This window comes from Olea europaea, chromosome 10 (assembly GCF_002742605.1).
Source record: "Olea europaea var. sylvestris chromosome 10, O_europaea_v1, whole genome shotgun sequence".
Taxonomy (NCBI): domain Eukaryota; kingdom Viridiplantae; phylum Streptophyta; class Magnoliopsida; order Lamiales; family Oleaceae; genus Olea; species Olea europaea.
The window spans coordinates 30618505-30646254 of NC_036246.1; the positions used below are offsets into that span (position 1 = coordinate 30618505).

At 39.2% G+C, this 27750-nt stretch overlaps 2 protein-coding genes across 2 annotated transcripts in view; both read right to left on the reverse strand.

Annotated features, from left to right (window-relative positions):
* Positions 1-27750, reverse strand: part of LOC111401800 (pyruvate dehydrogenase E1 component subunit beta-1, mitochondrial-like) — an 83976-nt gene that overhangs the window by 13547 nt on the left and 42679 nt on the right. The window lies entirely within an intron of this gene.
* On the reverse strand, positions 14669-16087 carry LOC111400525 (protein FAR1-RELATED SEQUENCE 5-like). The gene is made up of 4 exons (XM_023027933.1): positions 16063-16087; positions 15325-15950; positions 15104-15204; positions 14669-14726 (listed from the first exon to the last, which is right to left on the reverse strand). Exons 1-4 carry the CDS (start codon positions 16085-16087, stop codon positions 14669-14671), a joined length of 810 nt encoding a protein of 269 aa, XP_022883701.1.

A 27750-nucleotide genomic window follows, 5' to 3' on the forward strand; every position in this document is an offset into this window, starting at 1 on the left:
CATTGAAACAAAAAATTCAATAACTTTCTCTCTCTCCCTATTTCCCCATCCTCTCTCTCCCCTATTTCTCCCAAATCAATTCTAGAACCAACCCTTTTCTTTCAACCTATTTCTCTTCCGTTCGAACCGTTTCCTCTCGAAGGGCTAACCTCCGGCACGATCTCTATCTTCAGTAGCAGCTGAACTCCAGCACTGTGATTTCGCCTCGGTTCGCATATTTGTCGAAGGGGACGTTGTGGCGAAGACTGTCGGATACCACAACAAAATCGATCGATAGTATGAGGTTTTTGTTCGGTCTGAGGTTTGGAACCAACCCTTCCCTTTCAATCCATTTCCACTACAGCTAACTTGTTCGATCTGAGGTTTCTATGAAATGTTTTTTTCGCTAATGACATTTCTGCGATTGCATCTATTTTGAAAGTTAAACCTTGCGATTCAAATCCCACATTTTTTAAAAAAAATTATGTGCTGAGCGAATAGACTCATGTGTTGATTGTGTAGATTGATTTTTTGTTGTTATTAATTTGAGATTTCTAAATTTTGTTGCTAAAGAAATTGACTTTAACATTTGTAAAGTTAGTAAATTTACCTCTTGCTAGGAACCATGAGCTTCTTTTTGAGACGTAATAGAATGGCTATGGGATTCATTTATTATCCATCTTTGTTTTACAAATCTGAAATTTGGTGTTGGAATCAAATCTGTTGCTCTAAAAGCCTATATCTTGGAATAAATTTTAGCTGGATGCATATGAAGAAGAGGTGGTTAATAAGCTAAATTTCCATTCTATGGTTTTTTGTTTGGCAAAGAAGTTAAAAATTTGATTTTGCTTTGTTTGTTGGTGATTTGATATGAGATGCTAACGTTTCCATATTTTATGTTTGGCATTTGGTAGATGGAACACAAAATGCTAGAAAAGAACTCCAGAGTTATCCACGGCTGCAAAAGTGTTGGACACTTCTTCCATGATTGCCTGATAAAATATTGATGCCCACATTGTATGCATGGATTTCAAAAAAATTTCGAGGTTGAAAGGGACACTGTTAACAAAGGCAAATTCTTCAAATGTTGCAGTGTGCAGTGTAGGTTTTGGGAATGATGCAAAGATGGAGAAGCAATTGGTGAATCTAGTAATGCCAACGCTACTTTGGCTAAATAAGCGATCCACGAAGCAGTTGACAATATGTTACGAATGTTCCAATCTCAAGTCCAGCTAAATAACAAAGAAGAGCTCTTGATTATTGTGAATGTGAACGTGACGGTCCATTGAGAAAAATCGCATGTCGAAGGGAAAATGAATGGGATAGATATGGCTTGATTAGTGATTTACGGTGAAATGTCTCTTTTGTGTTAAGTAGAGGTGTGTTGTATATTTCATTAATTAGTTTAGTGCGATCGGTGGATTTTGGTTGAACCAATAGTGGCTATGTCATGTACCTTGTGCCTTGCTAGAAAATTTTCAGATGGTGGCGGATTTAGGTTGAACTAGTAGTTTATTGTTGCAATGCACATTTGATGTTGGTGGGTTTCATACCCCATGTTGACGTCGAAATTTGCAAGGCTAATTTTGAACCAACTTCAAGAAAAATGGCGATTTATTGCTAAATCAGATCAAGAAATATATAGAGAAAATGTGATCGGATTATGATTTTTTTGTCTGTCTCCCCCTTTTACAAAACTTCTATTCCATTATTTAAACATGGCTTTAGCTAAAATTACATCAAATCAGTTAAATCAGCTACAGTGTCGAACTCGAAACTCGGGTCGTCGAATTCTCCTGTGATTGTTCGACGAGGCCAGTGGTCATGTGTCAATGTTTTCTCCAGGTAATGATGACCTACAAGGGACTTTAGATTCCGAGCTTTGGATTGGTGGTTTTGGGCGGTGGTGATGTCACTCCTGACAAGTGTATTGATTTGAGAGGTTGGTGCAACAAGGGGTAATCATGATGTTTTCAGAGGTTATGGCGAGTTAAATTCGAGCTGTGAAAAATTCGAACTCACACCTGATAGACATGAGGCCCAGGAAAAATATCATGAGATCGGAGTTCGGTGGTCAACAGCTATCCCCCATATCAGTTCTACCGTAAGGGGGGACTGACCTCCTCAACCGGTTCTTTTTCCAAGGAATGTAATTATTGTAGTGCCAAGTATCACTGTTTTAGCAGGGATGAGTTGTACAACACTTATGATTGCTTCCTTCGGAAGCTTTTCGGCTACAAGGCTTTTGGGCTATTGATTTTTCCCTCTCTTTTTCGATAGGCGGCCTAGATGTAAAACCTTTGGCCTTCTTCCCCCTTTTTAATTTCCCATTTGCTTTTTCATTTAACCATTTCATGCTGTGAATTTTCTCTCTACGGCAGTGGGCGAATTTATAGATACGTCTTTCTACCTTCGCTTAGTAAGGTCACCTTTCAAGTTCCCAAGTATTCTTCGCTTTCCTCCCTTCGTCATTTATGTTTGCATTTTCTTATGAGTTCGGATGAGTCTAGGGTACGTTCCTGGGAAAACCATCAGGAAGAGTCCGACCCTCCGTCCTCTAGTTTGTTCTCTGCCTATAGGGAAATTTTTACTCCTATTCCTATCTCAGTTGCTAACCCGGTTACCATAGCTCGTCCTAGGGAAATGGAGCAGGAAAGGAAAGCTTGGGAGTTGAAGAGGTAGGGTCTCACAGGGGTAGTGAGAGAAATGACTTAGAAGAGTAGAGAGCCAGTTCTTTCAAGTCGATTGTAACGAGGGATATGTTAGCGAGTTGGCATGGCAAGTATGGTGTGCCTAGCTCGGTGATAATGATTATTCCCGAACCTTCCCATCCCTAGGGTTATCCGCAAATTCCTTTCCTTCTGGGGTATAGCTTCGACCCAGCTATGCCTCAATGGGTTGCAAACTTTGATTGCCACCTTGATTTTATGGGACCAGTTAGGGAATCCCGAGTTTCATGTCGAGCAATTCAACTCCTTATTTACTTTCAAAGAGGATGGGGGAGCTCTAGCTGGTGGTATACTAGTGTCAGGCCGAGGACTGGCGGTTCCCTAGTGCTGGACACTCCTTCCTCAATTAAGAAGTGGAAAGAGGAATTCTTCTATGTGTCGAGGGATTGGGAGTTCCACCCTATCGAGGTGGATAGGGAGGATGTTCCAAAATTCTTCCATGCCTTATGTAAGCAACACTTACTCTGATACTTAAGTCCGAGCTGATATTAAAGTGATGCTAACTACCTGTGCTTTTGCTTTGCAGATTATAAGAAGGCCACCTTGACCAAGGATACGCAGAGGCATGCTGAGGCTATGAGGGCTCTTCCCAAAAGGCAGAGGTCGTGCAAATACGTAATTTTCGACTCGAATTTATTCAAGGTGGGCTTGATCTAGACAATTGCTTTAGGCCAGACCTCAGCGTGCCCATTAGCATCAACTCTAGCTTGCCCACGTAAAAGCATCACACTGCTTTCCTAAGCTCGTGTGATTTTCAACACTGCTATCAACTTATATATATGTTGTTGTTGTTTTTTTTTTTAGTCTGCGGTCCGGAAATGTTAGGATACAAGGTAGCCAAGGAGGCAGCTGTAGTAGCAACGAAGGGAAAAAGGCCTGAGGCCTTAGTTTGGATAGAGAATCGATCTGAAGAAACTAAGGAAGAGGTCCTGCCTTTGAAGATGACCCGATCTGGTACTTTGGCTACACCTTCCATCACGGAATATGCTCCCCCTGCCCCGTCGAGTTCTGCCTAGGAAGCCTCTCCTTCTCTACCATCTCCCACTTCGGAGGCTATCCCCACTCTACTGTCGTCGAACCTCGAGGTGCCGATCTCTACTAATCCTTCCATTACAGTTGAAAGCTCTTTCCAATCTCAGGAGAGATGTCCCAACCTGCAGAGACCGAGTTTGGATGGGTAACTGGGTCGTCGGCCTGAGATAATGTTGGATTTTTTGCGCGCTCCCTCTCCTTCCAGGGAGAAAGGCTGCCCTGACTCCTCCATTGCACGACTCTGCTAATCTCCTAACTAGGAGCCGAAATGAGAGAGAGCAGGGTTTTTTGACTAAGATGTCGCTTGGGGAGGCGATCGTCACTATTTAGCTCCATAGCCACCGATCCATTTTGTATACGATGGTCGTGGCTAACAAAGTACCTATATCCGGGCTCTCATACTTTAAATTTTACTGGTTTATGAAATGTCTCTGGTCCTACTGACTTTTTTGATTTTTACTTAGCTAAAAGTCGAGCTTGAAAAAATGATGGAAGCCAAGGACCAAGCGCTGAACCTCTACCAAGGCATGGAGAGAGAGAGGGAGCTCAGTTTGTTGCTCGGAAAAAGGAGTATGTGGGTAAATTGAACAGGATGGGAAAAGAGCTTAACTCCAAACTGGACGTGGAGGATAAGCTACAGGAAGAGATCAAGGTTCTGAAGACTTGGGGTGAAAAAGTCGGCCAGCAGGCTGAGGAGGAGAAGAAGAAGGCGGAGGAGGAGAGAGCTCAAGTAGAGGAGTTGCGAGCTGTGGTGGCCGTGGAGCGTTCTCATATAAAGAAGGCTATGGAAAAAGTAGAGGAGGCCAATATGAGGACCAGGGAGGCAATGAAGAGGGTGGAAGAGGTAGAGGCTAAGGCCATCAAGGCTATGGAGATTTGGAGGGAATCTCCAGAGCTTGATGCCTTAGCCTAAGATGCCTATGTAATGGCCTTGGAGGAGCTGATAAAACATATCCGGAGAGAAAGGCCGGACTTTGATGCCACTCTCTTGGATGAGGCATTGGGGGAGCAGAGAGAGGAGCTATGGAGATTATATGTTGTTGCGGGAGTTTGGATACCCCCAGCTAACCAAGATGTTAAGGGCAGCACTCCAGTTCCCCAAGATCCTCTTTCCCTTGGTCCCTCTTAGGATAATTTCTTTTCAATATTTTGGAGACATTGTTTGGTGTTTTGAGGTTTTTTTTTTTTTATATATTACTGTTATTACACTATGATATTTGTTTGATATATTTCATGATGATTTGTCTAGAATGGATGGATCTTCCTATTTTACTTTTTTTGCCCCGTTTAATTTTTTTTTTAATTTCGAGTTCAATAAAATACGGATAACATTCAAGCTGAAAAAGTTAATATCCAAAATAAATATTACAAATCTTAAATATAATGGTCGCTATTGGTACACAACATTGATTAATGATTATTAGGATGAACAAGTTTTTTTTGTGTTTTTTTTTTTTGATATTATTACAAAAGCTGTAACCCCACACACTTTAATTTGTGACAATATATAGATTTTCAAATTTGTTCAATTGGACATGTTATATCTTTTTATATTTGTTTTTATCAATATAATATCAATTTGACAAAGTAGCATAATGGTATATATAAATTAGTCAAATTTGATGAGACTTGTACAATTGAGGATACTAGAAAATAGGTCATCCTTCTATTTGAAGTAAGTTGAATCCTAAACTTTTAAAAAATATAAATAAAATAAAATTCACGAGGCGGGTTCGGGGCAGGGCAACCCCGCCTCGCCTCGCACCCCGCGACAGGGTAGGTTTTTTGCCCCATTCGGGGCGGGGCGACATCGGCGTAGGGTAGGGCGGGGTAAATTGCCATCACTAGTCTTTGGAGAATTCTTTAGGAGGAATTTCATCTAAGTGTTGCAGCACATACAACCTTGGCTCGACTTGCGTATGGAGCGGGTCTTTGGAGAATTCCTTAGGAGGAATTTCATCTAAGTGTTGCAGCACATACAACCTTAGCTCGGCCTGCGTATGGAACAGATCTTTGCAGAATTCTTTAGGAGGAATTTCGTCTAAGTATTGCAGCACATACAACCTTAGCTCGCCCTGCGTATGAAGCAAGGCTTTGTAAATTTTTGACTAGATGCTGAAATGAATTTTCAAAATAAGGAGTCCTTTTTATTGATATGGTTAACATTACAAGAGGGTTCACATGTCATGGACTCTTCACATTCACTGGTGATAGTGCTAAAGGTGTTCGGCGTTCCAGGGGTGGAATAGAGATCTACCCCCTAAGTCTTTTAATTTATATGCCCCTCTTGGCAGGATCTTTGTTACCAGATAAGGACCCTTCCAGTTCGGTCCCAAGTATCTGCTACCAGCATCCCTTGTGGCAAGAAACACCTATCGCAGGACTAGGGATCCCACTTTAAATTCTCTCATTCGTACTTTCTGGTCATAATACATGGCGTTTCATTGCTTGTAAACTGCATTTTTGAGTTTAGCGTTGTTCCTCTTTTCTTTGGTGAGGTCGAGTTTTGTATGAAGAGTTATATGGTTCTTTTCTCTGTCATAGGCAGTTATGCGAAGTGAGAAAATGTGGACCCCCAGTGGGATCACAGCCTCCACACCAAAAGCCAGTGAGAATGAGATTTCTCTCGTACTTGTCCTTGCAGTTGTGCGATAAGACCACAGTACACTAGGGAGATCTTCGGCCCATCCCCCTTTAAACACATCAAGTTTTACTTTCAATGTGTGTTTAATGATTTTGTTGATGGACTCAACTTGGCCGTTTGCCTGTGAATGGTTCGGAGTTGAGAAATATTTCTTGATGCCGAACTTTTTGCAGAAATCTGAAAGGCGGGTGTTGTCGAACTGTTTTCCATTGTCGGTTACAATGGAGTGAGGTTTGTCGAACCTACAAATGATGGATTTTCAAAGAAATTCTGTCATTTTTTGTTCGGTGATCTTGGCAAGTGGTTCGACCTCAGTCCATTTAGTGAAATAATACACTGTAACGATTGCAAATTTCACACCTCCCCTTCCAGTGGGCATAGGTCCGATCAGGTCGACCTCCCATTTCGCAAAGGGCCAGGGTGTCGTCACTGAGTTCAGTTTGCACGGTAAAGTGTTTATGATAGGGGCAAGAAACTTGCACTTGTCGCATCTTTTAACGAATTCGGGGGCATCGCGTCTTATTTCAAGCTAGAAGTACCCTTGACGTATGATCTTGTGGGTTAAGGATAGCCCACCGGAATGATTTCCACATATTCCTTCGTAAATGTCTTGTAAGGCGGGTTGGACTTCTTCTTTACTCAAGCATCTGAGCAAGGGTGTAGAATACCCCACTTGTAGAGGACATCATTGATGAGTGTCTATCTGGCCGACCTGATTCGGAGTTTTTTGGCTTCTACCGAGTTTTCGGGACATTTCCCAATCTTCAGGTGTGTGATGATCTCATCGTGCCAATTTGGTTTGGGATATATCATCATAAGGGCCACTTTGGCCAATTCGGTGGCAGGCAGGGATATTCTTCCCACGGAGGTGCTATCGAATTCTTCAATTTCCTCACTGGTTGCTAGGCAAGCCAGGGCATCAGTGTGGCCATCTGAGATCGGGGGGTTTGCTTCATTTAGATGGTATTGAAGCTTTCGAGCTCTTTCCTTGCAACCCGTAGGTAATTGTCCATTCTTTCTTCTTTCCCTGATACACGCCGTTGATCTGATTCACGACTAGTTGGAAATCATTGTGTATGATTAGTTTGGGGATTCCTAACCCTGAGGCCATCCTTATTTCGACAATGAGAGCTTCGTATTCAGCCTCATTGTTTGATGCCTTGAAGTCAAACGGTAGAGCTTCACAAAATATGCGTTGTTCCGGCTGATAAATCTAACACCAGCCCCAGATCGTTCTTCAGTAGATGACCCATCAACATAAAGTTCCCAAGGTGTTTCGTTTGGCGGTTCCTCGACTGGCACTCTGTAGAACTCGAAGATAAAGTAGGCAAGTACTTGGCCCTTGATGGAGGATTAAGGTGTGTACTTTTATATCGAATTGTCCGAGCTCCACAGCCCATTTTACCATCCGACCTGAAGTGTCGAGTCTTTGCAATGTTTGTCTCAATGGAGAGTTAGTGAGGACTTAAATGGGGTATTCTAAGAAATATGGCCTCAATTTCCGTGCTTCCATCAATAGGGCAAATGCAAGTTTTTCCACGGGCGAGTACCGAAGCTCTACTTCGTGAAGCACCTTGCTTACATAATAGACTGGGTGCTGAACGTTGGCCTCCTCTGGGATCAGTACGACACTAATGGCGTGTTTTGAAATAGATAGATATAGTTTCAGGACATCGACTGCCTTTAGTTTTGAGAGCAATGGAGGCTGGGCTAGCATTCTTTTTAACTCGTTAAAGGCTTCCTGGCATTCCTTGGTCCATTCGAACTTCTTTCCTCTTTGTAGTCTGTCAAAGAAGGGTTTGCATCGGTCTGTAGACTTAGAGACGAACCGGCTAAGGGCAGCAATCCTCCTGTTAAACTTTGCACCTCTCTGGGTTTAGTTGGAGGCTTCATTTGGATAACAGCTCGTATTTTTTTGGGTTTTCCTCGATTCCTCGGTTGTTTACAATGTAACCTAGGAATCTTTCGGAGCTGACCCCGAAGGCACATTTTCTTGGGTTCAACTTCATTCCATATGTTCTTAGGATATCGAACATCTTGGCCAAGTGCAAGCAGTGGTCTTTGGCCGTAGCACTTTTAACCAATATGTCGTCAACATATACTTCCATTATTTTTTCGATCTGCTGGGAAAACATAGAGTTCACAAGTCGTTGATAGGTGGCCTCGAGGTTTTTGAGTCCAAAGGGCATTATTTTGTAACTGTAAAGACCTCGGTCAGTCACAAACGAGGTATGTTCCTGATCTGGACCGTACAAGAGTACTTGATTGTAGCAGGAGTACACATCTATAAAGTTGAGTAGTTTATGTCCTGCAGTGGCGTCTACCATTTGATCTATTCTTGGTAGGAAAAAACTATCATTGGGGTATGCTTTGTTGAGATCGGTAAAGTCTATGTATACCCTCAAATCTCCATTTTTTTTACAAGAACCGGGTTTGCCACCCACTTTGGATATTTTGCTTCTCGAAGGAAATCGGTGTGCAACAGTTTCTGCACCTTCTTATTAAGTGCTTCATATCTTTTGGGGTTCAGGGGCCATCGTTTTTGTTATTTCGGCTGAACTGAGGGGCCTACCTGCAATTTGTGGCAAACAATTTTGGGGTCTATTCCTTTCATGTCCCCATGGTCCCAGACAAAGACATCAAGATTCTGTCTGAGAAAAGCCACAATTTCACTTTGGGTGGAGGGTTGCAGCTCGCGTTCGATTCTCAGTGAACTGAGTTCGGAATCCCATATGTGAGCCATATGCACTCCTGGGAGGTTGAGTAGATGGCGGTCGTAGGCTTTTAATTGACATGTATCGACGAGCTCCCTATTTCCTTTGACTTCACCCACACCATGGAAGTGGGAAGTTTAATTGAATAGTGGTATAGTGACACCACTGCTTTCAAACTGAATATCAATGGTTGCCCAATGACGGCGTCACAAAGCGACGGAGCATTGAACACCACGAACTCGGAGTTTGTCTTCACTTGATCGAGTGTCGATCCGGACTCAACTTTGAGTTTGATCGATCCTTTAGCTGAGGTCAAGGCTCCGCTTAGTCCAAGGACCATATTTGACTATGGTCGTAGAAAGTTGGCAAGTATACCCATGCATTTGAGGGTGTTATTGAAGAGAATGTTGAGAGCACTTCTCGTATTCACTAAGACTTTTAGGATGGTTACTCCAGCGACAGGTAATGTGATTACCAGGGCTCCGGGGTAGGGATATGGATCTGCCTCTTTTTCGTCAAAGGATAACCGATCATTCGTAGGTCGCTTGAAATGTTTCTTAGTTATTTTGCCACGATTGGTCTTTTCAGTTTGGCTTCCCCGACTCGTGTATATGCCCTGCCCCTTAGCATGTTAACCTGAGGTTTGGATAGGTCTATATTATACGCTCTGGCCCCAGCTTGGTCTCCTCAGACTATCTCGGTCTCATGAGTGGTAGGGAACTTCATACAGTAATGATAGATTGACGTGGCGACTTTTAGCTCGTGCAATATGGGTCATCTTAATATTGCGTTGTAGTTGGACGGCAGATCGACTACCACAAAATTTGCCAAAATTCTTCTTTCATGAGGGTCTTCACCCAGCTCTACAACTAGGACGATATGACCTCGAGCCTCAATAGGGTCTCCGGAGAACCCCTGCAGTTTCCTTAAGTATGGTTAAAGGTAGCGTTTGGATATTTCTAACTGCCTCAAAGACTGTGAATTTAGTATGTTGACCGAACTCCCATTATTCACTAATGTCCCGTGAACATTCACCTCGGCAACTAGCATGGTGACCACTAGGGCGTCACTTTGGTTCTTGAGGACTCCTCGAGAATCTTCCTCTGTGAACCAGAACTTTTCAGGGTCTATGCCGATCTGAGGGGTTTGATCCTCGTAGTTTGGCATGATCCGAGCATTTCGGGCTTATCTTCGTCTTGCCCTTCTAGATCCCTCAATATACTAGTTTCCTCCTACCATCATTTTGATTTCGACGCATGGGGGTGGATTATGATTGTGAATTGTCTGCTGAGCTCATGCAGGAGGTCCCTATCACAATGGTTACTGCGGAAGAGGTCAGTCCATTTTTTATTTGGCAACAAACTCCTGTAGCCGACCTCTTTGAATTAAGGACTCAATTTCCTCCTTCAATTTCCAGCAGTTATCAGGGTCATGACCCACCATCCTGTGATATCAGCAGTATCACCCTTGGTGGTGTCCTATCTGCCCGCTCTTCTGGGTCACCGACCTGCTAAATGCCTATTTTTCACTAGTTTGCATGAATACTTCTTCCAAGGTGGCTTTGAGTGGGTGGTATTCTCGAAATTTGTGCGGCTGAGCCTTATGACATTCTCTTTCTCTCCAATCTTCTTTCTTTCGTGCTGAGGACTGTTATTCGGCTTTATCTCTTTTTTCGTATTGCTAAGGTCGGGATTGCACCTGGCTTCCTCTTGATTAGAGGTTGCTTCTTCAGCACTTATATACTTTTCAGCTCGGTTCAAGAACTCGTGATAAGTTCTTGGGCCGTCCTCGTATATCGACCACTAGAATCTCGTTCTGGGTCTTAGTCCATCCAGTATTGCCATGAGTGCGACATCATCGAATATTTTTTCTACTTCCATGGATTGTTTGTTGAACATGCTTAGGTAGCCTTTAAGAGGTTTACTCTTTCCTTGTTTGATACTTACTAACCGTTCCTTGGGCGTGGTTCTAGCTTTGGAGCCCATGAACTGGGTTAAAAATGTTGCTACTGGGTCATTCCAATTTTTTGCCGACCTCTGGTGCATTTTCCTAAACCACCTCTGAGCTTTGTCTCCCAGAGTTAGGGAAAATGCCCAGCACATGATGGCATCACTTGCCCCCTGCAGCTCCATCCATGAGGTGTACTTGTCAAGGTGGCTAAGGGGATCTCCATCTCCCTCGTACGCGGCCATCTGGGGAATCTTTAATTTTTCGGACAATGGTTCCATGAGGACATCCTCAGTAAATGGGGAATGTCGCTTGGGGAGATAATCTTCAGTGCTACCTTTGTTTTTGGCCTCTAGCTTAGCGATGAGCCTTTTCAGTGCGCTCAGCTCAGGTTTTGTCTGTTCCAGAGGACGTTTAAGGTTGGAACCAGCCTATCCTCGTGTAGGGGTTACCGAGTGCTGGGTCCCCAACGTGTCGAATATGCTGCCGGTCCTCCTTGTCGGGAGATCCTTACTTCTGACTTCGTCAGTTTAGCTTCTTGAGGATTCTCCTTTTGAAAAGTAGAGAGTTCTTCTGGTGGGGAGAAGTGGATTTGGCTTCGTTCTAATTGTCCCACTGCATTTGTTAGTTTTTCCAGGGCTTCCCTCATGGCGGTCATTTGTGGGTTTTGTCGTCGTAGCGAACTTGGTAGAGTATTGGTTTCATAAGGGTGGGTGTGGGATGGATTTCTAGAATTGGAGCTGTGACTCATGGTTCTGGAGTTTTGTGGAGAGAGTAAGGCTATTTTTCACAATTGGGGCCCTCCTTCTAGTGCCAAACTGTTGACGTCGAAATTTGCAAGGCTAATCTTGAGCCAACTTTAAGAAAAAACGTGATTTATTGCTAAATCAGATCATGAAATACATAGAGAAGATGTGATCGGATTATGCTTTTTTTTTTATCTGTCTCCCCATTTTACAAAACTTCTACTCCATTAATTATACATGGCTTTAGCTGAAATTACATCAAATCAGTCAAATCAGCTACAGTGTCGAGCTCGAAACTTGGGTCGTCGAATTCTCCTTTAATTGGTCGATGAGGCCCGTGGCTATATATTAATGTTTTCTCCAGGTAATGGTGACCTGCAAGGGACTTGAGATTCCGGGCTTTGGAGTGGTGGTTTTGGGGGGTGGTGATGTCACTCTTAACAAGTGTATTGATTTGAGAGGTTGGTGTGATAAGGGGTAATCATGATGTTTTTAGAGGTTACGGCGGGTCGAATCTGAGCTGCGTAAAATTCGAGCTCACACCTGATAGACATGGGCCCCAAGACAAATCTCATGAGATCGGAGTTCGGTGGTCAACACCCCAAAATTGTCGTTAACTTTTGTGATTTCATGAATGATATTTAACTGGCCTCTTTTGTGTTTCCATCTTTATTATTAATTAAACCAATTTATGATTTTGATGTGGTTGTACACCGTAGACAAATGATTTACCAGCAACATTTTCAGTTAAATCTTCCTCAAAAGTCTGAATCAATGAAACAAATAAAATTGCATATATATTATAAACAGGAACATGGAGAAAAGAACAATCAAGAATAAAAAACGTAATATTGAAACTTGAAACAGGATTCTAGATTTGCCACTAGAATAACATGTTACATTGATGAAGGCGTTCTAAATTTTTTGGAGAGTAGTGACACAAGAGAGACAAACTCCTCAACAGTAACCCGACCTTTAGACCTTATGTTGATAACAAAATGCTCTGGATACTTCCTCAACAACATGAGCAACCCAGTACCATGTTTTTCCATTGGTTTCTAGAATGGGATGATCCTCAAACGTGAGGTATCTTCTCAAACGATTGTGATACCAGACGTTACCAAATTGTTCCTCCAATTATACAAACAAACATGAGCATAAAAGAATTGTAGTAATCCGATGTTTAAAAACTAGATGCTTATATATGTTCGAACACTATCTATGACAGACCAAGGATCTCTTAAAAAGTAAATAGCATATGAGATCACATGTTCAACTAGAATAAGTAGATAAATTTTAAAAAATTCCCAAATTTCCACAACATAAAAATTAAGATAGTAATTAACTAGTGAAATGTGTACACATCAAAGTCATTAAACTTTACGAAATACTACTGCATAAGGACTTGCATTCTACCAATCCCGAGTAAAATTTTAGTACAAATCTTCTTGATTTTATTCTAGCTCTATAAAAGTGAACCCAAAATTTCAACGATTTTAGACTATTGCTATGTTTGCCTCGATTTAAATGGAGCCACCATGGTGTGGTGCATGTGGATAGTAGTAATTCTTTGCATTACCTTACGTGCAAAGTGAAAGTAATAAGGATAGGGACAATTGCCTATTGTAATTGTTGAGATTGAAACATATGTCTAACTTGGGAATTCAAATTAACGTTTGCGGTGGTCGTGGGGATCAACGTAGAAGATGGCAATTGTTGAGTGAACATGCGGCTCATCCCATCACCCTACATCACATTCTTTGCATTAATAACACCAGAAATTCTTACAAAACTTAGCAATTAATATACGAACCAGTAGTAGTTGCGAAAAGGAGAATGGCATTGGCATTGGCATTGGCATTGGCATTGGCATTGATTATTGCTGCTTAGGTAGTGGCAAAACCTCGACCACACCATCCGAGATACAACTATGCCTCAGGGTTGGTCTCTTTCCTTTTGCATGACTCAATCGCACCTGCATGTACACCATAAAAAATTCCATGTACTGTATAAAATGAAGTGAATAAAAGAGTATAACATATGAGTATACCTTTAATGTAGTAGCGTTCGCTTCCAAAGGGCCTTTTCTCCATTTTGTCTTCGGAGCTCCTTTTTCCTTCGACGGTATCAGATCTTTCACAGTAGCCCTGCCTTCATTTTGAGATGCAATACAATGTAAATTGATATTACTGCAAGAACTCGACTTCGTCAAACAAAACTCCTTTTTTTGAATTGTATCCAATCCATGATCGCACCATACCTTCCTTCATCATCTGCTGCAAGGTCCGCTACCGAGGAAAATGCCTGACACATCTCATCATACCTCAATTGTGTAGGAGTACTAACCAAACCGTCGTAATTAACGGCAGCCCTTGTGTGTGCTCTACTGACGTTTAACCTCCACCTTCGTAGTATATAGCGATCTGGCATCACACTCACGTCATTATGTATCAACACCGTGATTGCATGCCTACACATTATACCCAGAAATTCGAACAAGTGACAACCACATATGATTTCACAGTTCTCCCTCTTGAAGGACACTCGAAAATGTTTTTTCTTTCGTATCTCCCCGCATACTACATCCTCCCGTACCTCATAGATCGTCCCCATATGTCCTTCTGAAATAGACATGATGTCATAGTAAACCTTCCCTATAAATTCCACTTGAACTTCCCTGAACTTCGAAATGGTGTACGATGCCTGATATTGTTTTTCCATTCCATAAGTTGTACACTGGAGCATTTGAGAGAAAGACTTGAAATTGGCCTGAAATTTCTTTTCAACCTTACTCCACAGTGCTTGTTCGTATTGTTCAACAAATTGCTTCAACGATGTTTTAGTGTGTATTGTTGAAGGCATTCGTACTTTCACTTCTCAACGTTGTTGACTACCGCCCAAAAAGTTGTTTTTAAGAAACATGACACCCAACATCCTGTATTTTTATACAATCCGAACAACCAAATGTTTTCGCTTAAGTGATATGTATCGCTCATCGATTTCCAGCCTTCCTCAAATTCTTCAACAGATTTTGAATCATAGACCAATACATGTATGGCCGAAAATATCGAAGACTTGTCCACGTGATATCCAAACTTTTCTGGCAACTTTTTCAATATGTGCCGCAAACACTATCTATGTTTCTTATTAGGGAAAACTATCTAAATTGCATTTTGCATTACCCTATCTTGATTGGTGATTATTCCATGCGGAGCTTGAACATTCATGCACTTAAGCCATGTTGTAAACAACCACACAAATATATCTGTCTCCTCATTCAATACCAACCCACAACCCAATAACGTTGATTACCTGTGATGATTCACGCTAACAAAAAGGGCAAAGGGCATATTGTATTTATTAGTGAGGTAGGTTGTATCAAATGTTACAACATCCCTAAACTCTTTATATGCCTACATGCACCGATTGTCAGCCTAGAAGACATTATTCAGGTGCAAATCATCATCCAAGTCAATACTAAAGTAAAATTCGGAGCATAGGGATTATATTTTAGAAAAGTAAGACTGTATTGCAGCTGCGTTACCCTCACCAAGGCTTAGTCGTCTCTCCTTTTTGATATAGTTTCGACAATATTTTTCAATACAAGTCATATTCTTGTAGCCACCAGCCTTAACAACTGCGGAGTTAAAACTTTTATGCAATGGTATTCCTGCTATGTCATTCACTTCGAGCTTTCGTTTCATGTGTGCCGTCATTTCTCGATTACATCTATATAATCTGTACTTAGTAGGACTCGTCTTATGATTGTGGTCAAGATCGACTGTGTTAATTTTCCAATAATCATAGATATCTAAAGATGCAGAGATCCTAACTTTGCAACCCGTTTGAATTGTTGGTTGTGGCTTCAAAGAAGTGTTTGTATTACCAGTTCTTCGTTCCTCCCTACTAGACGTCAATGTGACATATCTTAAAACACTATCATCATCTCTCATAGAACTCCTCTTCCTAACTAGAAAACCCACGGTATAGGCATATCTTGCATAAAAATCGTATACTTCTTTTTCATCATTAAACTGCATACCAACCTCCAGCACAGTCAAATCACCTTCTACCATTTCGTCTTCCACGACATTGACATTGTCCTCCACATTCTCAATCTCGGAATCCATGAACAAAACATCTTCCATATTCGGTATTCCTACAAAACATAAATAGCAGCATTATTGATTCTTTAAATGTCCAACCTTGAGTCCAAATGTAGATCAGTTTTGTGCACATGTATAGCTCAAATTTTCCATACATTTCATCACCCAGTGCGTCTTCCACAAAAATCATGTTTGTTGTTTCTTTAGTTTAATTATATTTGATAAACTAATTAATTGCATAGAAATGAAATTTTATAATTTTTCAAACAACTCATTAGTTACCCTCCTCTACCAAAAAAACATGGGTGAAAAGAACAGACAAGGCAGTAATGACAATACCAACAACATTTTAACCATAAATTCATATCGTCGGAACAAGTGACCCGGTTCCGAAAATGTGAAGCCTACAGTTGGAGTGGAGAAGTTGGAAGAAACACACAACTTCTTCGAAATTTTTTCCCTATTTTCATTGCCTAATTTCTACCTCTGTATATGGTGAATGTGAAGACTATGGCAGGATTTCACGCTCTGTTTTTTGCCTTTAGCTCATATGCAGTGGTTTATGCATGAACAAATAATTTTCGTTTTCGATGATTGTCCTTTTTTTCCTCGAACTCGTTACTGTTTTCTGTGATTTTCTTTTGGGAGCAAATGGGTTGAAAACGAGATGGAGTTGGGAGAACTGAGGAGAGAGAAAATTCAATTGTTGTCTTTTTTTAATATTTATGTACTTATCAATCACGTGGGCTGTTTTCCTTTCCATTTTAGCGCCTAATTTAGCATTGCAAAAATCAATCAAAACCGTCCATTTTCCTACCATCTTAGCCGTCCAAGTCCCTTTGTCATCCAATTGTGTAGCCTATCGTTGCACAAACAACATTATTCTTTTCTGGTAGAGGAGTTTTATTCATGGCCAAAACTCTTAACAGAATCTGCGCTGCAAAAGATATTTTCTGAGTTTTATGCAGAGATTTACTTCTAGTATTTTCCATTATTTCTTCTGTCTTTTTCTCCTTCTTCCTGAATTACTAGAGAAACAGAGGGACAAATAGTACTCATAGGGAAAGATTGATGGATGAATAATTCAATATAAAGTCGTAGGTAATTGGTCGATTTTATCATTTACTGTGAAGAGAGGGGGAAATGAAGTATAATAAAAGTAGAGATAGATAATTCTTCTTTTAGGAACACTGTCACCTAGAGTATACGGGTGCTATGCTGCATGGGAATATTTGATTCGGATGGCTCAATTTAAGATAAAATTGTGCACATTTTTCAGTAAACCCTCGATTTGTGGCTAATCTTTGCTTTCCCTTATATTGTATTTAGTATGAAACTAGCAACAAAATTACAAGATTTTGTTTTTTGTGTTTTGTATTTAGTATTGTCTTGATACTCATTAATGGATAGTCCAAAATGATTTTACTGTTTTTTGGTATTTTAGAATCAATATTGTCTAATAAGGAAGTATAATAAAAGTAGAGATCTATGATTAATTTCTGAATAATGTTAATCAAATGTTAGCAAGACTTGTGCTAACCATTTACATGGGCGCCAATCATCGGTGATTCTACAAAATTTTATTGAACTGTTCAATTAAAAATTAAAAATTGAATTATTACATGCAATAAACATCATATGTACAATGTGTGAATAAAAGGAAGAAAATATTTTGAATTTGAGAGTAATATTATTTTATTAAAAAATGCATGGTTAAAAAAAAAAGGAAAAAATATATTAAAATTAAAATGGAGCCAGGAGCGATATCTTTTGTCAGAAGTTTCCCATCTATCGATTCACGTTTGAGCCACATTATTTCTCATTACATTAAATTAAATTTTTCTCTCTTCTACTTTTAACCACACAATCTTCAATAAAAAAATATTACACGTAAATCAAAAAAATTTCAATCACTCATTTTTCAAAAAAATATTATTTATCTCATTATAATGCCAAATAATGATGCTCAAACACACCCTAATATTGAATGAAAACATTGAGCATTCTCTCAACTTTGTCAAATTTTCTATATAAAATCAAGGAAATTTTGCTACTTGAGTTCCCCAAGCTCTCATTTAATTAGTGCACTCATTAAATGTTGTTAGTGCACTAATTAAATGACTTAAGTAACACATGGTTAGGTAAATGCTCCTGTGGTTACTCAAGTTTGTTGCTTAGGGATAGACTAAAAGTAAAGAATTATTTATTTATTTATTTTTTTGCTGTTATGTCATCATTAACCTTTTTCCTGCATTAATTGGCAATTTAATTCAGCTTTAAGGAAACAAAGTAATATCATTTATCACCAAGAGCTAGGGCACTTTAGATGGAAGAGGATCCAGCCGTCTTTAATCGTTAATTATATTGTTTTTTTTTTTTTAATCAATTGAAGGGGTGAGGTTCAATGTCACATAGATTAATACTCATTACTCATCGTAATACATAACATTATTCTTATGGAACTTAAGTCGTACGATAAATTTACATTACGTGAAGTGCTTTGAATTTTAAATTAAATAGCTATACCATAAAGAAAAAGTAGAATAAAACTCATTAATAAAAATTAAAATTTCTTTTCATATTGCCCTAATTATTGATTAGAAGAATTAGATGGTATATATAACTATTATGTCGAATTAGTACTTAATAACAATTTTTAAATGTGTTAACAAGATAGATTAGAAGTAAGCCTAGGGATGTCAACGAGCCGAACCGGCTCGCGGGCCGAAATTTAAGACTTGAGTTCGGCTCGAGTAAAATGATCGAGCTTTTTTTCGAGCATGAGCCGGGTTGAGCAAAAGCTTAGTCAAAAAAATTAGGCTTGACTTGAGCTGGACAGGCTCGATTTTGGGGTTTTTTTTTTTTTTTTTTTTTTTTTTTTTAAAAAAGGCAATTCAAAAGAAAAGCTCGAGCCGGCTTGCCACACAGGCGGGCTCGGGCTTTGCCCGGCATCTCAAAATGGGGCTCGGCCCAAGCCTCGGCTAGGTTCTCCCGATCTTTGAGCCGGGTAGGCTCGAGCTTTTTTCGAGTCGAGTCACGAGCATGATGAGTCGATGAGCCCGATTGCCATCCCTACGTAAGCTCCTATCTATCTGCATTATAATCATAGTTCAATTTCCTTTTCTTTTGGGCTCGAGTTTGTGCTGCCAATTTCACAAATTGTTGGGTAAAACACAGTTCACCCGTTTTCAAAATCAATAGAATTTACAGAAAAATTGAGCTTCCGCAATAAGTTCATGAGACCATACCACTCTCTATTCTTGTAATTTAAGCTTTGGAAGGGAACTTTTGAGGTCATTGCTCAATTAACTTGGTATGTACTTGATGTTATATGGATTCATATAAAAATATCGGACATTAATGCATGCCTAGTTGGGGTTTCTTAAATTTTAGTTTTAAAAAATTTCACTGCGTACATTCCAAAAAATGATTAAATAGTAAGAAGAATAATAAAAGTTATAACTACTCTACCTCAAAATTCTTATATACTTAGCTTTCATTAATTAGGCCATGTACCCAAAAAAGGACATTATTCTTGGTCCAAACAGAACAAAATCTTTAGCCACACAAAAACTAATCAAAATGGTCTTCTGTCAATTTTTATTCAACGCAAAGTACCAAATTACTTTAACAAGTTTTACATAAAAGAAAGAAACCCTTCTTTGATTAAAAGAAAAAAATGAAACTTCCTTTATTTTCCCCTTATTTAGATGATAAAATGACCCTTAAGTTCATTGCATCCAATTTATTCAAAGTATCAACTTTGACATCTTTTCATGAACCATGCACATGTGATGTCTTCCTACATGTTTTCTGCATGCATGGTTTCATGTTAGCTATTACCAATTTTCCATTCAATATATCAAGAAAGGAAACCTAAATTGCCATATTAATAATTAACGTGGAAGTAGTGTTAAGTCCACATTGGTCGACGATGAAATTAATAATTAACACATAACAAATTGAGTCACTTCTTTAACAAAGACGAAATTTTAGTAGTGAATCTCAAGTCTTAGGACTAAAACTTATTAAACTTAAATGAACAATCTGATTCATCTATAACTCAATAGAGCTATCACATATCAAGATTAGTGTTCTCAAAAGAAACAACATCTTGTAATGACATGTTAAAAAATAAATCTCACATCTTTTAAATATGACATCAACAATCAACATATAAGAGCTTATACTCTTCTTAATCGGGATCGATTTTTCAAAATGGAATCCCAAGTCTTAGTAATTGATATAGGGTATCACCTTATCCAACCATGGAAAAAATACACCATTAATTCACATCTTGTCATTATAGTATATTAGAACAATAATTTTCAACTTTGTAGACATTCTAATTCTCCGTTCTCCACTTGTCCCACTTTATAATGTCAGAAATTTGAAGTGATAATCCATGTGGGCCATGTGTAAGACGAAATCCATAGTTAGAAATTGATTGCATAACTATATTGAAAGGATGAAAGTCAACTTACTCGACTAATCACGTAATTTATCGCCATTTACAATGTTTTATATTAACTATACTATTCCATTTTTACAGTCATATCTACAGTCGAGATAACTTAATTAATTGATAAGGCAAAATTTACTGTTTATTTCCTTTTTTAATACTTTTTTGTGTGTATATTACGTTCATTCATGTGAAATCAGCCTAATTACAACAATTTTTATTAGTAATCAATATTCTTCAACTGAAATTAAGTTTAAAGCAGGACATTCTGGCCTCCGTTTTATAGCCTTTGTTTTGATAGAATAATGTTTTGAATAATAATTTTTTAGAAAAAGTGTGGTGAAAATATATGAAAAAGTTTTGAGTTTACGTACAAAGTATTTTATTCTGTGAATGTGTGATTGCAAAATTTTGAATTTACGTGTAAAATATAAAATATAAGCACTAACCCTCATCACTTCCTACTAAACAATTGCCATGGGTGTACAATTAAAATGTTCCGTTTCTAAGAACACAACTTCAATACAGCTCTTTTAGAAAGGGGAAAACTAGTAAAATTTGGAGCTATATGGACAAAATTTAGTATCATCCTCGCACAAGGTGTACAACTCGAGAAATAGCCACGTAGTTACAAATCAAGGTTCATGCTGCTTAATTTGGATTCTTAGAGAAGAGAAAGCATAGTTAAATAACTTGTCGAGTGACAAGTTTGATTACCTCATTAAATTTTACATAAAAAAATAAAAAAATTCATAGAAATCGATTATTAAAGAATAAATCTTCATGTGAAATATTATTAAATGAAATGAATAACCACGCCAAAGCACTAGAGTTTCAGGATGTGAGCGTTTGATTTCAAAAGTTAGGGACAAATTTGCTAGAGGCACTAAATGATGGTGACTCAATATGCCATTTTCCTTCTTCCGTTTTTTTCTTTTTTTTTTTTTTCATCATCTAGAGGAGCTCTTTTACATCTAGGGAAGACATCGAGACAAGATGACACATGGGCGTCTCCTTCCTTGCCCCATGCAACGAATTTTCAAAAGTCAAACTGGGGATTATAAAAAATTATTGGAGAATTTACCAAAATGTCACTTTTTTGAAAATGCACAAAAAAATTTGATGTGCACACAATTTGTACAAAAATGTCACTTTCTTGTTGTCAAATGTCTAATTTACCCTTAATTTGACTTTTTTGGAGCATTTAATGCTCCTTCATGATTGTTTTTCAAAAAATTAATGTTGTGATTTGATTGTTTAATTTTGTATATTATAATTATTGAAAATATGAGTATTATATTGTACGAATTTAGTTAATAAAAAATGAATATAAAATCCTTCAAAACCCTACTTAACATTAAAAAACAAATTTATTTTCAAACAAACCCTTATTTCATTCATCATACATTTTCTTCTTCCTGAAAAAGACATTATTTCATCCATCTTCTTCATCTATCTTAAAAGGTTAGTTATTACAAATTGTTTATATTTCTATGCAATAGCTTACTTTTTTTAAGAATGTTAAAAACAATATGATGGTCTTGTTTTTTAATATTGTTGAAGGAAAAACATACCAAAAATATTTTGGAAAATGTAAAGTATTCCATATTTAATGAAGCATTCAGTCATTTATTTTTGGAAATAGGTTGTGATATTGTAGTTGAGAATTGATTATAAGCATTAATGCTACCAAACACATTTGAAGCTTCTCGGCAGTTTCGACACTTGAACCGTCGAACTCGACATTTCAAAACTGTCGGGATTGACATTTGAACTGTTGTATCCGACATTTATAAACTGCCGGGATAGATAAGTAAACTGTCGAATTGGACAACTAATAATTCTTGACATCCTTAATTTGACCTTGTAGTATTGCATAGGTTTAAATATTGGAACATGTCACTTCCATGCTATTATATAGTTGACATTTTGATTACGCATAATTCTTATCGTTGTACTCCCAACATTTCAGGATGAACAATAATTTGAGATTCATCGTGTCACACGGGGGAAAGTTTGTTTGCGTGAATGACAAATAGAAGTGGACTGGGGACAAAACCACTTCCATTTTAGTGTCGAGCAGTATCAAACTACCGGGGCTATTTTTACGGTTGAAAGAGAAACTTGGTGTTTTCGATCCGCGCACAAAATTGGAATTGAAGTTCAAAGTTCCGAACATGAATATACCGCCAGTCGAAATACTGGAAGATGAAGACGTAAATTGGTACATATTAGTTCATAAGGAAACTGTCCTCTGCGTTACGACTTTGGAAACTGGTCTGCCAAGTGTTGAAATGGAGAGGGATATAAATTACAGCCAACAATTGTTCACTGCAGGGGAAGATCACCACACCGTACAGAACGATGAGCTCAATCATCAGCAAAGTGTCCCAAATAATAATGCAGCGGATACTCCAATTTTCGATGTTCGGACTACACCATTACATGAGATGTTCGACGATCCCTTACATGGTACAAATACTGGTAATATTGCTGACGTTGACGAAGAACTATTATCACATTCCAAAAGTCCGGATACATACGACTGGATTTCCACTGTCAATACGCCGGATCTTACCGAAAAGGAAATATTTTTTACCAAGAAAGAGTTGTACTCGAGAATTCGTCTACTTGCGTTTCGAGAGAAGTTTCAATTTCAAGTTAGCAGGTCAAGCCAAAAAATGTTAACCGTTGTATGTGCCGACGATAATTGTAAGTGGATGTTACGTGCTTCGAGTGTGAAGCAGTCTACCATCTTCATGATCCGCAAATTCAACAATGTGCACACATGTTCCATAGATTATCGTCGTAATGCACATCAACATGCCACTAGTTCCGTAATTGCTGAGCAGATTATGGGGAAATTGGATAATCCGTACGGATCGTATGATCCTACCGCTATTGCTCGTGACATGGAATGTGAGTTTGGTGTAAAAATTAGTTACCATCAAGCACGTAGGGGAAAGGTCGCTGCTTTACATATGCTACATGGTAGACCAGGTGATAGCTTTCAAAAACTTTCTTCGTACTGTCACGTCTTAGGAGAGAGTAACCCGAGAACAGTAACGCACATCGAAGTAGAATCTTGTAACAGGTTTCACTACATTTTCCTAGCTTTCGGTGCAAGCATTCGGGGTTACCTACACTACATGAGGCCCGTTATTTGTGTTGACGGCAGTCACTTGAAAGGTCCGTACAAAGGTACCCTTCTACTGGCAACTGCCCAAGATGCCAACAAACAGATTTATCCGTTAGCGTGGGGGATTGTTTATGCCGAAACGAATAGATTGTGGATGTAGTTTTTATCAAATTTGAAAGATCTTATAGGTGACTCGGATGAATTGGTGTTTGTTTCGGACAGGAAAAATAGTATTGAAAATGTCATTGCCCACCTATTTCCTCGGGTTCACCACGAGTGCTGTGTTTGGCATATGGAAAAGAATTTAATCCAGGGGTACAACAACGCAAGTTCAATATTTCTATTCAAAAGAGCCGTAAGAACAAACCGGACCGAAGAGTTTGAAAGACTTATGGGACAGCTTCTTAGGGTTAGTGCAGGAGCGTACGAGTACTTGGAGCGAGCAGGTTTCCCATTTTGGTCACGTGCACTATTTGTTGGCCAACGGTACAACATTTTGACCAACAACAACGCAGAATCTTTGAACTCAATGTTGAGACATGCCCGTTCGTTATCGATCACGTGTTTAGTGGAACACATTCGGCATACTATGCAGAAGTGGTTTTATGAACGTCGAGCAAGTGCAACCGCATATAGTACCATTCTATCACCAACGATGGAGAATGAGTTACGGACGATGTTCGAAGCAGGTACTAGGCTACGAGTGCATGGCTTAACAAATGACTTAACATAAGTTGGAATATCCAACAACACGGACATTGTAGACTTATCCGAAAAGACGTGCACTTGTCGTGAGTTCCAACTGAATCGTATGCCGTGCGTTCACGCAACCCGTGCTAGTTGCTTGAGAGGTAAGTCATTGTACGATCTCTGCTCACCGTATTACACATCCGAGTACTAGAAGCATGCCTATGGAGAAGCTATAAATCCTGTTTAGTGTGAAGTGGACTGGAATGTTCCACTCGAAATTGCAGGTACTCCTATTATGCCCCCTAGTGTGCGTCGTCCTCCAGGTAGGCCACCCACACGACATAAGCGATCCAGACACGAGTGCACCACACGTCTCAAGAAATGCACTCGTTGCGGTGGACTTGGTCATAACCGGACCACATGTTCGAACCACACTGTACCACGTCCGAAGTAAGCAACATTTTGTACGTGAGTGGTTGAAGTTGTAAGTGAAGTGTTCCTCCAATGTTGTTTGTACATGACAATGTAAATATTGTATTACTTTTTTCATTCTCTTACGCGTAAACATTACTTTTTGTTATGTTAACATTTACAGAACGCAAATAGGCACAACGCACTGCATAACTGTCTCGAACCAAAATACAATTTTGTTGTGCATAACATTGTTGCCATTGTTGACACATGTAAATAGAATGTACGGAATATGAAAATTTCAACCATTATACAAGTTTCCTTTGAAATACATATTACGAACACATCATTTGTAGCGCATAACACTGTCCAGAAAGTTCACAAACTACGTTCAATGTACACATTAGGTTGTGTTCGTTCAGCCAAACTACATGTTATATGAATATGCTTACTGCATACACAGAAAATTTGCCAGTAATCCCTGACAGTTCATCTGTCGTTCCCGACAGATGGTGCCTGTCATTCTCGACAGTTGTGCGACGCTCCGCTTAAGAAAATATAAAAAACACATAACTTGCCAATGGGAGTTTCCTACTTGCTACAGAATTGGTTAAGCGTCACAAAATCCATTCGTTACAAAAAACCACTACACATACATACGTAGAAACCCACACACACAACAAAGCCGGACTCTTCACTCGGACCTAACACTTGAACCTTCTTCTCCACCGTCATCATCCAAGCTGATGACAATTACCTCGGGCGATGGAAAGCGACCCTGCCCCTCATCCTCGTAACGTTGAACTTCGTCTGCATCCATAAATGGGACCACCCATTGAAGCACATTTCTCTGAGACTCACCTTCATCACTTGCAACTTCGTCCAGGTTCGGAAAGGGAATGACAGTGATGGCTCTCCTACCACCATTCGAACTCACTTCCTCATCATTCGAAGAAATTACGATGGGACATAGCGGGGTTGAACCGGGTGTCGACATCGGCTCCTAAACTGCCAGCGGTGAATTGCTTCCCGTGGACGATGCCATTATTTTCGTACGAAGAAACAGACTTCAAATACTTTGATACGTTCCTACTACAAGATGCCTCAGAAAGAGTTTCATATATCCCACTTGAAAAGTGCAAGCCTTACTTTATACTGGAGGTATATGAGGACATTTAAAGCAATTTACCAACCAACAACCATTTCATTTCTACTTAACACTTGATTGACCATTGGTGTGATGGTTTAGTGTGATGGTTAAGGGTGTAAGTGTACTTTAATGCAATCCATAAATGGTAAGAATTATGAGTAAATTGTACCCATTTGCAAGACATGCAATGGTAACATTCCTGCATTGAATTTGTACTTACATTACTTTACAAAATTTTTGTAGTCCTTAGTCACAATTGAATATAGTTTTCAAATTCTAAATCGTATGAATTGCATGAAAAATTGATAAAATTAATGTTCCTGCCACTGAAGATGAACATTGGATAACTTTACAAGTCATTTTTAAAATAAACTTTAATTTCTCTGAACAAGCGAATTTATACTAAAACGCATGTCGAAATAAACATACATCGGTTGTAATGTTGGGGCCAATGTAGCAAAGATAACACCGAATTTTTCATTCTACGGTAATGCGAATTTTGCAATAATCATTGTCCTCGATTGTTCGACCACACTCCATTAGACACAAGATCATTTCATACCATGACTCATTTGTGCAGGTATAACACCTTCAACTTCAATGAAATTAAAGTACAAAATACTACTATTTCATCAAGTACCATGAACATCAAATTAATTAGAGTACAAACAAATGTCATATCTCAATGTGTGTTCAAATTAATTAGAGTACAAACAGATGTCCTATCTCAATGTGCGTTCCACTTAACCATATCCCCATATGGAATTGAAGTAATCTCATAAACCCCCTTGACATCATCAACCACATCATATGTGATACGATGTAATCGTCTCCACAGTTGCACCTTCAGGCATAAACCCAGGTTTGGATCCCTTTGGCTGTTATTTGGTGCTATTAACTACACATCTTCATCATTGTATGAAAATTTGTCATCACACCTCGATGAAAGTACATGCTCAACTGAAAAATCAGCCCTCCGAATAAATCAGCTGCCAACCTGCATCAGGTGTCCGCTAAAGTGAAATGACAGAGCAGAGCAAGTTCGTAGCTATCCATCCAATCACCCATGGAGTAGAAAACGTGCAGGCAATCTAATCACTAAAAAATGAACCCTTTCACATATCATGAACAATATAGGCCATAAATATAATGATGAAGCCAACATACAAGACAAGGAAGGTATCGTACCAGACCAACACAGAGGCTCATGTTCGCTGGTTAACAGCTTCAGGATGGCCGTAGTTCGGTCGACTAAAAAATTCATAAGGAGTCCACACTCCACTTGGTGTTGAGGCTTGGTGGTGGTAGGCAGATTATTGTCAAAACCCTTACTGGGAAGACAATAACCTGTGAAGGTGAAAGCTCTGACACCAGCGATAATGTTAAAACTAAAATTCAGGACAAGGAAGGAATCCCACCAGACCAGGAGTCAACTCTGCACTTCGTGCTGAGGTTGGGGGTAGGCATGTAGATTTTTGTGAGGATTCTAACAGGAAAAACCGTCAATTCGTGTTGACAAGTCAGATGACTGGGATGTATAAGAATGATGATATATTCATTTTAGTTATGATGTTGATGTACCCTTTTACATTTCATGAACAATACATGCATTATGTCATCAACGTATACACACAAAATGTACTGACAATACCATTCCATGCTTGCACTAAACATTTATGTATTGTACATAAGACAATTTAACGTGTAGCATATGGGTGAGCAAACATATCTGTCCATAAAACAAACCAAATTAAAAGCATGTCTTTGTTACCAACAACGTATCTACTACTACATCAGACCTCACCAAACCACTTGAACTCACTCATTTCTTTACTCTCTTTGCCCTTCCCTTCGTGTATGGCATCTGGGTAGGTGGTGCAAGACGTCAAACACAAGTCGATTGCCACCTGTTTGTGCTGCCCACATTACCTCTCTTCTGGGGTACGGTCACTTATGCCGGCAATTCTGTGTCAACACCCATATAAAACATTTCAACCCGAG